Source organism: Parambassis ranga, chromosome 19, assembly GCF_900634625.1.
Source record: "Parambassis ranga chromosome 19, fParRan2.1, whole genome shotgun sequence".
Classification (NCBI taxonomy): Eukaryota; Metazoa; Chordata; class Actinopteri; family Ambassidae; genus Parambassis; species Parambassis ranga.
Genome location: NC_041039.1, coordinates 19,863,028 through 19,876,037, shown reverse-complemented (window position 1 = coordinate 19,876,037; position 13,010 = coordinate 19,863,028). Strand labels below are relative to the sequence as shown.

Here is a 13,010-nt window from a genome sequence, read left to right as displayed (position 1 = left end):
TAGCTTGATTAAAAAGATTCGTTTTAATTTAAAAGAAACTGTCAAGACGAAGGCACGTAATGCATTAAAATACAATTGATTGATCGAATAGTGCAGAGATGAAAAGATAATGTAAACCACATCGTAGTTCTGCATGTAAAACTTCCTCCAATATGTCAGAATAGGAACAAAAAAAAAAACAAATCATACAGTCAGTAAGACAACAGACATCCACACAAACATGTCACTTTAACAGTGGTCCGTAGCTTTATGTGAAAACATCACAGGCAATGTTCATAAGGACAAACAACACATTAGTCAGTCAAAGCAATCAGCTCTTAGTGTATAACTTGAGAGCCTGTGACGTGCTCCTCTATTATCACCGGAGCACTGAAGGCAGTTTGTTGCTCCTTTACAAAATAAAGATTGCATTTTTTCCTAGTATCACAGTGTAACCCATTGCCTCTTTATCACATTATTATTAGTAAAAGACCAACATTAAAACTGGACAAAAAACAAACAGGAACCCCCACAAGACATTTAAACACAGAGAACCAAGTGAGCGACTTCTGTTGTGTGCATATGTGGCTGCACTGGAGAGCTGGCGTGTGATGATATGACCACACAACCAGCACGGTAATGCAGTTGGATTGATTTTTTGGCCCTTGAGAGAGGAGACAGCTGGTCTTATCATAGCCCCAACAGTGGCTTCAGTGGTTATGGATCTCTCATGCCAACGTTAATGACACTTCCTTCAGCCCCTCCAGCACCAACACCCTGTCACTCCTCTACAACACCGATGTAAAACACTCCTGAAAGAATCATTAAAAAAAATAACAGTGCTCCTAGAAATCAAATATATTGCACTTAAAGATGAATAGACTTAAAGAGACGACTGACCACACGAGGCAGACAAGGCAACAAATGAACACATTAAAAAAAAATAATATGCCCGATACCTCTGCTTTAGGCTGAAGATTCACAATTTTGAAGGAACAACACAGGAAAAATACGAGTTTTGTTTTCATTACACCAGAAGTCTGTTAGCTTAGCTCCAAATGTGCCAGCATGTAGGCCTTTTAAAACAATGTGACCATGCTAAGCTAAGCTAAACGGCTGCTGACAGTTAGCGTCATGGTGCCTTTCAGCAAAGAAATCAAACATCTAACTTTGAAAGGTGACATTTGATGAATATGGCCTTCAAGAATGTGAGATCGAGGTGTTGTTTGTGTGCATGCTTGCAGATATGTTAAAATGTCCAGTTTTTAACTCATGCTTTTAAAACAATGATTCCCACTTTGCTGCACTGTTGACAGTGAAAACAAACCTTCATCATAATAAGTAGGGAAGTAGCAGAAACTTACTGTTATATAAATATTATTCTGAAGGTTATGTGAAATCATTAGTTACACACATTCAAGTTCTAAGACAGGAGGAAAAAAAAATCACAACAATTTCATTTCACTTTAAAAAACAGAGACCTCTGTAAATGAACGGTGATCGTGTCTTTTGACGATTGTACAACCAATCCTCTTAGACAGTCCTATCCTGACAACTGACAGCATCCATGTTAATGTGTGCTCGTCACTATTAAGCAGGCACCAGTAACCTGTCTATGGCGTACTGTAAGCGGTCCCAGTTCTTCCAGAATATGGTCAAAAAGCAAACCCCCAGGAAGGTAGCCACCACATGATACCGGCTCTTCATCAGCGGAGCGGCAAACTTGGCGGCAGTGGAGACGCACACCAGGATGACGGTGATGATGGCCAGCATGATGTTGATGGTCTTCCCCAGCAGGACCCTGGCGTCATGGCTCTCGAGCTGGACCGTCTGCTGCTGCTGTTGCTGCTGGAGTTCCAGCTTGGAAACACGAGTCTGACACGACTCAAGGGCTTCCTAAAAAAAGATGGCGAGAGAATGTTCATGGGTCATAATGCCACTCAAGTTGTTAAGGAGCTTCTGGCTGACCGAAATATTCACAGTTCCCCTTAAATACTTATTATCGTGGTGTCAATGGGCATTTAATGGATGTCAGGCTATCCGGCTTGGTCTAAACAGACACTGGCAGCAACAAGGTAGGTTGAGACCCCCAAGCATGTCTGTCTATGTAGCACCAAGGGTGTCAACATGCAGGGTAGGCTAAAGGGACAGCTGGCAGGTCCTCTGATCAGGTGGCTAAACTTTTCATCTGTTCTTGGAGAGTAAAGCCTAGCCTGTCTGGGGAAAAAACTATTTTATACATAATCTATCTACCAGCGTAGGTAAAGCCATAAAGAGGTACATCTAAGCAATTCAAAATGTCATCAGGCCGGCTAGACTAGGCCCCGTTCACACTGGAGAAAGTCATTCCAGCTAGAGTAGGATTGAGCCCAGACAGCCTTTAAGCTGGATGCGTTCAGACCTATTTTCAAATCTGGCTAGCACACACTTGTGTCCGCACTCAATCCGGCTTCATCCAGCATGTTTGCTGTCCTCCAAACCACTAGGTGGCGCCTCGTAATATACATAGTCCGTTCAGGCTGCGGTAGGACTGCGTGTGCGCATGCGTTGTGCGTTTTTTTGTCCTGTGTCGCGCCCCGTGAACCAAAGAAGCACAGCGCTAACCGGACGTAACATGTCGCTAACCGGAAGTAGCATTTCGCTAGCTGGATTCGCTCGCCACATTTGCGTTCACACCTGAGCCACATTTGAGCCAATCCGGCTAGATCCACCTCTCGTGGGTGGATCCACCCGGATTGAAATCAAACTGGATACAGCCGGATTCGAGGTGTTCACAACACATCTGGATTGATCAGGATGCGGCCGAATCCTGCTTAAGCCACATTTTTCCCCCAGTGTGAACGGGGTATTAGTGACTACACACCTGTATGTCCCTGGCCCTTTCATGAGCCTGGTAGGACACTCGCTCCTCGATGCTGGCCAATTCCTGCTTCAAATTTGCCATCTCATGCTGATGAAGTTCCGTTAGGTCATTCAGTTGGTCCTCCAAACGCTCATACCTGCCAATGAGAAACATGATTTATCTCCATATATACCTGTATGTCTGTCTTTTATTATTTAATGACAATGAAAAATAAAGCAGTATAAACATACAGTACCTGTATCGCTCCTCTTGCAGTGTTTGGCTGATAACGCTGTACTCTCTCTTGAACTGCTCCTTCAGCTCCTCTATATCCTCCTCCAGCTGGGTTTGGGATTCTTTAATCTCCTTTACCTCTTCCAGGCTCAGGCCCAGTCTCTGGGTGTCTGCTCCCGCCTGCTGCCCCTGGCCCTGACCTGTAGATGCCCCCACTCCTACACCTGCTGGGATGCCATTACTGTCTGCTGAAAGAGAAGCACTACCCGAGGAGCACTCATCGTCACTGGGATACTTGGGCTTGCTCACCATAGAGGTGCTGCTGCTCAGCCCCTTTCCTGTGCTCTCTGTGGTCAATGGGGAGGAAGCGTCCTGAGCGGTCTTGAGGTTGGCAATGTTATCAGCGCTGCCAAACTTGTTCCTGATGAGGTTGGCGAACTCCCTGGGCTTGCTGAAGAAGAAAGGAGGAGAAAGAGAAACACCCGGTCCGATGGTTTTGATCTTGTCCATGGTTGGGTGTCGACCACTGCCAGTCATGTCACTCAGCAGCTCTCTGGGTGACTCCCTGGGTATAGTGCTGTGTTTGAAAGAGGACCGGGCAGACGGGGTGTGATGGACTTCACTGTCTTTCATCTTTTTGTGGTACTGCTCTAGCTTCTTCTGCATCTGGGCGATGTTTTGAGCTGACTTCTGGTTCTTCTTCTCAAACACCTGCTTGATGCGCCCCACTTGCTGCTTGTCTGCACCGGTCACCAGCTTCAGATACTCAACCACGTTTTCATCTCGTACCGTTTGCTCAATCTTCAGCTGTTCGGTGACTTTCAGTATCTTCTGCTGGAGGCTGTCCAAGCAAGAACGACTACGCTGGACCTCACAGCCGAGAGCAGGACTAGGACCTCGATCGCTCAGGTCCAGATCCAGATTGTTTTCTGAAGAGCCCCGGCGCATTGACGCAGAGATGCCCAGGAAACTGCCCTCGGTACTCTGGTCCTACAAGAAGAAATGGAATACTTTGTTAAAATCCCCATGAAAGCACATTTGAAGATGTTTTAAAATTTGGAGTTTCAGAACTTTTTATATTAACGCAAAAATTAGGGAGTGAGCGACAAGGGTGCCATTTCACATCACCACCTGGGTGCTTATTTTGTATTAGCAGAGAGTTAGGTGGACTCAGGCACTGCCAAGATGGAATGGTATGAGCCCCCCCACTTCTTCAGAAAATCTAGGGGTCCCCTAGATTCCCCTCTGCTTTACAGGGACCACATAAATATGCACTTTCATTTAAACTTTAAACAATACAACCAGGTAGACTGATTCAATGTGTCTTATCAGTAAATGAAACATATAGCTTACAGTGTACATAAGCCCAAGCTTGTAAAACAGTGTAATTTGCCTTTAAGAGTAATTTTTTACATTACACACATATCATGTTTCAACATATTGGTTTGTGCCCTGTTCGGTTACTGCCACAGTGCGACCATCTGTGTCTGTATGTAATGCTCTTATTTGGCACATCTGTTATGTTTTAGGAGCCACAATGTAATCCCATTCGTTGACAGTATAGAACACAGACGACACAGATGACAAAATTCTGATAACAGCTATTAATGTGTTTGAAAGAAGTGGGGCATGCAAGTCTAATGTAGGTCAGTGATAATGTCACACAAAGCCAGAAGGCTCAGGAAAAGCCCTTTTGCAGACACTGTCTCACATTTTTCCAGTTAATTGCCATTTCCCCTCATTGATGGCACATGGCTACATTACATTCAGCTTTTGCTTTGCTGCGTCAAGCACAAAACCTTAAGAGTTCTCAGTGGCATTTGAGGAAGTAAGGCAGAATAGATTTGGTCTGAGTAAGCAAGTGTGATGATGCCAGGAAACCCGAAGACGCTCCATAAAGAGGAAACTGAGCGGAATGTGTTTTTTTGTCAGCAACATTTTCAGAGCAGGCGACGTACGTGTGACTTCATGTGTGATAAATGTAAAAAGTGGTCACATTTGTTCACATTAACACTGCATTGTAATGACAGGAGGTGTAAGCTGATAAAAGCACAATACAAAGTGTTGTACAACAAGTGCTAAGGGTGGCACAAAGCTGCACTAATCCTTAGCGTGCTACACTGCTAGTTTCAGGCAAATAAACAGACCACAGACTACTCGGGCAGACTTAAGGCTCAATCCTGCTTAGCATTTCAACATCAACACCACGTCATGGTCACATATTGCAAGATAAGTACTTTTACATCAGGCAAATACATTCGCAACATAATGGCACTCATCAGCACATGACTGTTATGTGAAATTTCAGAGCGGGTTTTAATCCGAACTGAATGATTTAAGGCTGGATGTACAGAAGAAACACCAACAGAAGAAGTATCTCTCTCATTTAATTCAGCTGGTTATCCAACTATGCATGTAAAATTCTATTTACTCTGTGTTAGCCCTACACCCACACAATCAACTGGTCTAACCTGTTTTCATGAGCGATACCTAAGAGCAACAGTTTGGTGTTATCATCTGCATGTGTTCCTAGAATATGTGTCATCAAAAAGGGCTCCCTGAAACCTGTTTGTGGCTCCAGGGCAGCACAGCTGACTGAGGCCAAAATGTTGGTGCAGCCACTAGATACATAGTCATATATGTAATTTAGTACAGAAAATAATGATCCTTATTCATTCACTTTTTCTAAATTTTGCAAAATCCAATGACATGCAAGAGCAGGGTTTACTCACACAATGTTAACATGGAAGTGCCAAAAACTGCAGTTCCTCTAGTGGCCTCCAAAGCCTATCCCCATAGCCCTTCATGTTAAAAAGTTACAGCCAGGTACAGAAACATCTCAGCTTATTTCATGATGCTCCAGCACATTTTTGCCCATTTTTGGATCAACGTCTTCCTGATATAAGAGCATTTTTGTTTCCCCTCACGACCAATTGATGTGCACAGGTTTATTGTTCTGTGACGATGGAACTGTTTATTTAAAGATATATGTATGGGTTGTTCAAACCCCCTTAAATTATGTAATTAATTACACATATACAGTTTTTTAATTTCAAAACAAACTTGGTGATAACTTTAACAATTTTTCCTTTGCTCTAAAAGAGCAACGTGCCGAGGGGACGGCCCTTTCGGTGACCTACTTTAACCTAGTTTACATAACTAAATGATATTATCTTTACGGTAAAATGCAGCAAACTAACCTGTTAAACACCAGCTGTTGTCATTGTGAGTCAATAGTAATAGAATTCCGCTTAAAGCACCGTTGCAACACACAGAAAGCTGCTACTATAGTTGGAAACTCTTTGTCCCTGTGCATATAAATGTATGATTATTACATACACAGTACATACATAATATGTTTTTGTTTTGTATAGTGTGTAACCACAGAATGCCACTCTTATTTCTTCAGGCATGCCTGGGGCATTTCAGCCTCTGTCCTCATCCCACTCTCTCCGGCATCTGCTCTTCCTGAACACAGATCTCTTTCAGTGCAGAGAAAAAAGCGCACTTTGTCATGTCCTACCTCTGCTCTGTCCTCGACTGAGCCACTGCGTATGGATTCACTGACCTGACGTATAGCCTGACGAGTGCTACATCCAATCACAACGCAGCTCCTTCCACAGTGCAGACTACAATGCCTGTCTAAACAGTCAGGTTTTTGCCCTTTTATCAAACCTGTTTGCCATACAAGGGAAAGAGAAGCTTAAAATGCTCATTCTTTTAGGGAAGTGTAAGGCAAAGCCTGTGTATGTGTGTGTGTAGGTTGCTCATGTTACCAAGTCTTTTTTGTATTCAAATGACAAAGAACTGCTTGTTTAACCGAACCGCTTTAGAGTTCAGGTTATTTCTGCAGTACTACAACTAAGCTAGCTCCTCAGGCACCACCGATGTTATCAAATGTTCAATATTCTACTCTAACGTTAGAGGCCAAAAACATGAGTACCTGGAAACCATGTTATTGCTTCAAGATGCAGATATAGGATAGGAGTGTAAAATAGATCAAATGGCCACCTGGCAACCTGACTGATATATCACTCTTTAAGGCCTGCGGTAAAAGCAGATCCCAGCATGGGCGGACGTTGTTTGGGAAAAACTGTCGATACAACCTCCATATTTACACCACACCTGGAGCAGTGAATCCCGGGCAGAAATCATATAACCCAGCTGGAGCGCGGGGGCGTACACTTTGTGCAATAAAAACAAGATGACTTTTGGCAGGATGGGCCTGATTCATGAGAGCATGAAACAAAGCGAATATAACACAACCCAGATGTTTCACACACCCTGGATCACAACTCCAAGCAATGACTGTGGCAATGCCCTGATAAGAGATTTGATGAAATTGTTCTGCTTCTCTTTAATAAGCCTATTTTCACCTCCATTCACTGCTGCTACTCAAGATTTGGAACCACTTTGTGTAATCTGAGGATCTCTCTGGATGAGTGGCTCGACTAAAATGAAGCAGCTTCACGCTGATGAAAATGTCCTCCCAAATCTGCTGAGGGGCAGGCTGCCCTACTTTTCACTCTCCCAAACACTTATGCAGCCATTCTCAAGGGTTATGACGGTGAAAGACGACAAGGATTGAAGGTCTTTAATGTTGGCAAATGACGAATACGATAAGGAGGAGGTGGGAGCCTGGTAACTAGAGGAAAGTCTGGCAGTTATGTGAACCATCCTTAACTGAAAGGTGACAGGCCGGTACCACCCTAGAGATGTGCTGTTCCTACATGAATTCAATGACTGGGATTAAAAAGGCTGTGTTGTGTGATCGTATCCTTAAAAAAATATGGTTCATCACTATAAATGTGAGACATTTTTCACACTTTAAACTACGCAAGATGTTGAAATTAGCATGCCAGGCGTACGCCCACTGCTGTTTAAGATACTAGTGTGTCAGCAGAGAGGAGAGACAGAAAGTGGGAGACAAAACAGAACCGGGGAAAGTCAAAAAGGATGTAGGAGATAAGAAAGAAAAGGAATGAGGAGGCATACATCAACCCAATCATCATCATCATCATCTCTACCACCAGGATCTGCAGGAGTTCTCTGTGCCCTCAGGGTGCCTCCCCAACACCTCAGCCCTGTGTGAGCCCCCTTTTTCCCCCCCTGACGCTGCCCTACATAGCACACGGCGTCTATCTGGGCACTATGACCCATTTAATATGCTCTGACCTCATCTCACAGCATAACATAAAGATCCATGTGCATTAGCCTCAATCCTCAAACTCAACAACACAGGGCTGTGTTTTGTTATGCTCAAAATCTGCCCAAATATGAAGCTACATTTTTGGGGGCCACATTCAGGGGGAGTAGATAAAAACTGCAGATGCTGCTTATCTTGCACTGCAGTGTGCTCTCTTTTGGATCAATGATCTAGTTAGTGATTCAATTTTTCATGCAAAAGCAGAGGCTCATCTGCCCACTGCAGCACTATTGGAAAGAGGCAGCCTTCTACACGAGAGTAGGGTAAAACCTGACTAATGATTGAGCACTGGGTGGGTATGCAGCATTACCACAAAAAAACATATTGGTTCAGATTAGCAGAAAGCACACGAATGGAATTTATTTCTTGCTAAGCTCGCTGTGAGAGGGGGGGGGAAACCACTGATATTTTCTTATGCAAACAGGAACACATTGTCCCCATTATGAGGAAGTGTTTGTTCGTAGGCACAAATCGCAGCTGTAATCTAGTGAACCCATCAGTTCACAGGTTCAGGTCATGCACAACAACACTTGTTGCAAATGCAAGCGCAGGTGTTTGCAGTGGTTTGAAGAAATTTGATCCAAATGACAAGGCCTCAATGTGGTGGTATACATCCAGTGGCACTTATTAAGCAATCGCCTCTGGGCACCCCATATAAACACAAACACACAGCAAAAGAGCTGGCACGCTCGTGGAGATGGAACAAAACCGTCCCTTCAGCAGAGAACAGAACCACAGAGGGGGAAGAAGCCTGCTGCGCTTATTGGTATTCCCTCCAGCTGATCCTCATGGATACAGACACTCTCCACATTCAGGGCTCACACAGGGGAAAAAAAGGGAAGAAAACCAAAGACAGAGAGCGAGAGTGACAAGGAGCACATCTTTGATTTTAGACAGAAAGCTGACCCACTGTCTCCTCCTCCTCCTCCTCCTCCTCTTCCTCTCATGTGCATCCCACAGCTGCCTATGTGGTCAAACTTTGCTTTCTTTACTGAGAAGTCAAAGAGTATGACTCAGTCAAACGGGGTCTGCAGTTTTTTTTTGTTTTTTTTTTTACATATCCTGAATGAGTAATCCCCAGGAGGTCGGTGGAATGAATTGCTTAAAGCATAGCGACTATTACTTCATAGACAAACTGGTCCAGAACAGAATCAATAGCCCATTAACACTACCAGTGTCTGCTGACCCCCATGGAGAGGGGATTAAATTAAAGTAAATATACAGCTACACTGAATGTACTGATATAGAGTGCAATAACACAGCTGTGCACACGCCAGACTAGAAAAAAAACATTTAATGATTGAGAAAAAACTGAAAGATGATATATTGATGTCATGTCTGTGCCTTTCCTCTGAGGATTTACTAAATGTATGAAAAAAAAACATGGAGCTACGGGTCACTGAGAAGGGTCACAGAAAAACTGCCAGGGTTAAACATGGGTTCTGGAAACAAGCCACAGAGACTGAGGTGTTGCATCATCTTTGGCCTCTGACCTACTATATCTGCAGCACAATGGCTTTTTGAGAAACAAAACGGGAATGTTGTCTGCACCCAACACAACCAGGAAAAAAGCACAACCAGGCAGCACAATGGTAATAAAAACCAGCCGAGTACTCAGATGTGCAGTTTCCAATAAACATATTAAAATATATCACATTCGGAATTTGTATGATTCTTGAAAGTTCTACTCCTCCAGTGGACAAGTTATTGCTTTCAGACTCAGTGTTTACTTTAATTTAAAAGTATCTGCAGATCCTCACATGGCAGCAGGAGCTACAGCCCAAATACGATCTGCTGTATAGACCGAAAGCTCACATTTCAAAATGGAATCATAATAAAGTTTATGTTGATGATAAGCTTGTAACATTTACAGGTGAAGGAAGGAAAATAAAACAAAGATGATAATAAAATCCTCAGACAAAGCAGAGAAAGCCCTGGAAAATACGTGAAGAGAACTGCAGGCACAGGTCCGTCTGCAAGGTTTAACGGCAAATTGTGTCCAATTTTTCATATAAAGGGCACATTTCAATCCCTAACAGTGACAGACATGATGTCCCCGAGCAAAGGAAGACGAGTTCAGGATCAAAGGGTGGACGGCACAAAGTGCAAGAAATTGGACTTGTATGTTTTTTTCCCTTCACATCTCGCAGCATTGGTGTTTGGGTGCACATAAGCACCTGGCTGAACCATGAGGGGACTTCTGAGCATGTCATGCATCATCATTATCTGATACTGGAATGGTTTTCCCCTCAAACCTGTTAGTGCCAGGGGGGGAAAAAGGAGGGGATGTTTTGTAATGCTACTTTTATCATTACTACACACATATATACAAGTAACATGTGACAGAATATATTTATATAGCACACCACAGTAAATAACCTCATTTCACCATCAGCTTTCAAACCCAATATGTCAGTAAGGTGGAGTTAGATTGTTTTTAAAAACTGGGTCAGCCACTGAGTCAGTGAACACCTGTAAGACGGCAGGCAGCACAGAAACTCTTCATGTTCATCTTCTAGTTTCTGTTTACGACTAATCAGCATTAGCTCAGCTGTTTATGCCCTGACTCTGTTTTATGATGCAGTTTGATGCTGTTTTTAATACTATTAATGCAGAAAGTTCAGCATCTATTAGAAGGCTATGAAACACAGAGCAGAGGTAAACATTGTGCTGCTGTTCAGAAGGTTGTGGAGGGTGTTTCTCCATTATCTGACACTGTGTGGGTTCAAAAAAAATGTCAATATATGTTAAATAATCCTTTATACCACTACCAGGATTTTGTCTGCTCACACACTGCTCACGAGTTTACAGTCACAGCTGCATAAGGAGTCAAAGAAGACGCGTAAAATGCATGTTTCAATGTACAAATAAAGCTTGAACGTGGCGCATCAGCAGCTGTTCGCCTCCTGTGACGTGGGGGATCCGCTTGGTACAGTGCAGGATCCGCCAAGTCTGACACAACAATGCTGCTTCTCTCACATGATGGGCTACTCACCATCCGGCTGCTGCTGCTGCTGAGGTATTTCTCTACTTCAGACAAACTTCGCACGGACACGTTTGCGCTGGGCATAGTCACCTCCTGTGTCTGAAGCCAGTTGAGGAGCCGGAGGTTCTTCTTCACTTCTTCACGGTACCAGAGCTGCTTTACAACTCACGCCTGAACCGGGATCCATGTTTACACCCCGCTTTGTGTTCACCCTCTCTGCCTTTCTCTGCCTCGAACGCGCACATAACACACTCACACACACTGACTGCCCCCCCCTTCCACAATACAAAAACTATGCGTGAACCCAAACTCCGCCTCTTTCTCTCTGCAGGGTGGTGGAGGGAGGGGGATGATTAACTCTTTCAGCACGCATGCCGGTCAGAGATAAAACTCAGTTTGAGCGTCTGTCATCAAAACACATTTAATGGTTCTAAATATACACGTTGTTTTTATGTGTCTGATTAAAAAAAAAACATTAAAATTTCAAAGTTTATATTGTGCAAGATGCAGGAGTGTTATTGTTTTTAAGCAACATTAAGGGTTAAAAATGGCAGCACTTTTTCCCAACGGTTTCAAAAGAATTCTTAGATGACAACAAATAAATAATCAGATTAATGGCTTTAAGTTAAGTTAAGTTAAGTTAAGTTAAGTTAAGTTAAGTTAAGTTAAGTTAAGTTAAGTTAAGTTAAGCTAACTTAGGTTAAGTTAAGTTAAGTTAAGGTTAATTAAGCTAACTTAAGTTAAGTTAAGTTAAGATTAGTTAAGCTAATTTAAGTTAAGTTAAGTTTTTTCATAAGCTCTGCATTTAAAGGCTTGTGGCTTTGAATTGGTGTAACATATTGCATATAATGCTGCAAATCCTTTTTATATAATTTAAATCGTTAACAAAACCAGAGTCTGTGTTGCCTGAATGTAAAGGATTATTGTGTGATAAATAAAATAAGTGTTTTTCAACTAAGTGTACCTTCTTAGTTGAAGTTTGAGGGTTAAGGGAAATTTCACATTGTTTTGTTTTTAATAGCGTGATAACCATGTGTGACATAAACAGAGTAGCATGCCAGTCAGCAGGAAGTTCAGTTAGGTGACAAGTGTACGATGTAGAAACCAGTTCTGTCACTTGGTTTTTGCAATGCCTTCACCAATACCCCCTCAAGCAGTCCAACCAAAAAAAAACCCCAAGAGGCCATGGAAACAGTCCAACAGGTCTTTTCACTTATATTCATTCAGCCCGGTCCTGGAATGAGCTAATCCACCTCACCATAAACACAAAGGCCTCATGTTGCATCACAAATCCCTTACAGTTACAGACAATCACTGTTGTTTTTGCAATTCTGAATCCTCCTTTGTTTATGCAGCCCATACAGTGAGTGCCCCGCATATTGATATGCTCTAACTTGTGTGGTTTAACCAGGCAATGTAGTAAAAATGATAGGACTGTGGAAGACTGCTCAATGAAGTGACTGGATACACACCGGACAATGGACTTCTAAAAACAGCAGCAGACAATATGATTCATCTGTTCATGAAGTTTTAATGCTGCTATCAGTGCCTTTAATTAGCTGGACATGTTCACTGGGTAACTACAGTACAGTAAAGGAGAGCTCACAGCCATGTCCCCTGTTCACCCATATCCGCAGAACCCTAATGAAAAATTGATTAGCTAATAACGCGCACTGAAAGTCTAGTCCTTTGCACGGCATCCTGCAACATCTTCCACCTTCCCGTCACTTGACACGAAACACAACAGTAAGTCACTGGGGTAG

At 43.0% G+C, this 13,010-nt stretch overlaps 1 protein-coding gene across 1 annotated transcript; it reads right to left on the bottom strand.

The window, feature by feature from the left end:
- On the bottom strand, positions 1–11,517 carry LOC114452162 (transmembrane and coiled-coil domain protein 3-like). The gene is made up of 4 exons (XM_028431318.1): positions 11,257–11,517; positions 3,078–4,045; positions 2,843–2,978; positions 1–1,875 (listed from the first exon to the last, which is right to left on the bottom strand). The coding sequence occupies exons 1-4, from the start codon at positions 11,329–11,331 to the stop codon at positions 1,570–1,572; spliced, it is 1,485 nt and encodes a 494-aa protein (XP_028287119.1). The 5' UTR covers positions 11,332–11,517; the 3' UTR covers positions 1–1,569.
- Between the last annotated feature and the right edge of the window lie 1,493 nt (positions 11,518–13,010).

Bases quoted from the DNA above. Each gene is read 5' to 3' on its own strand.
- LOC114452162 (XM_028431318.1), bottom strand. From the start codon at position 11,331: ATGCCCAGCGCAAACGTGTCCGTGCGAAGTTTGTCTGAAGTAGAGAAA. The intron at 2,979-3,077 runs GTACTGTATGTT...TCTCATTGGCAG, and splicing joins CTGCAAGAGGAGCGATACAG to GTATGAGCGTTTGGAGGACC. The intron at 1,876-2,842 runs GTGTGTAGTCAC...ATCTTTTTTTAG, and splicing joins AAAGGGCCAGGGACATACAG to GAAGCCCTTGAGTCGTGTCA.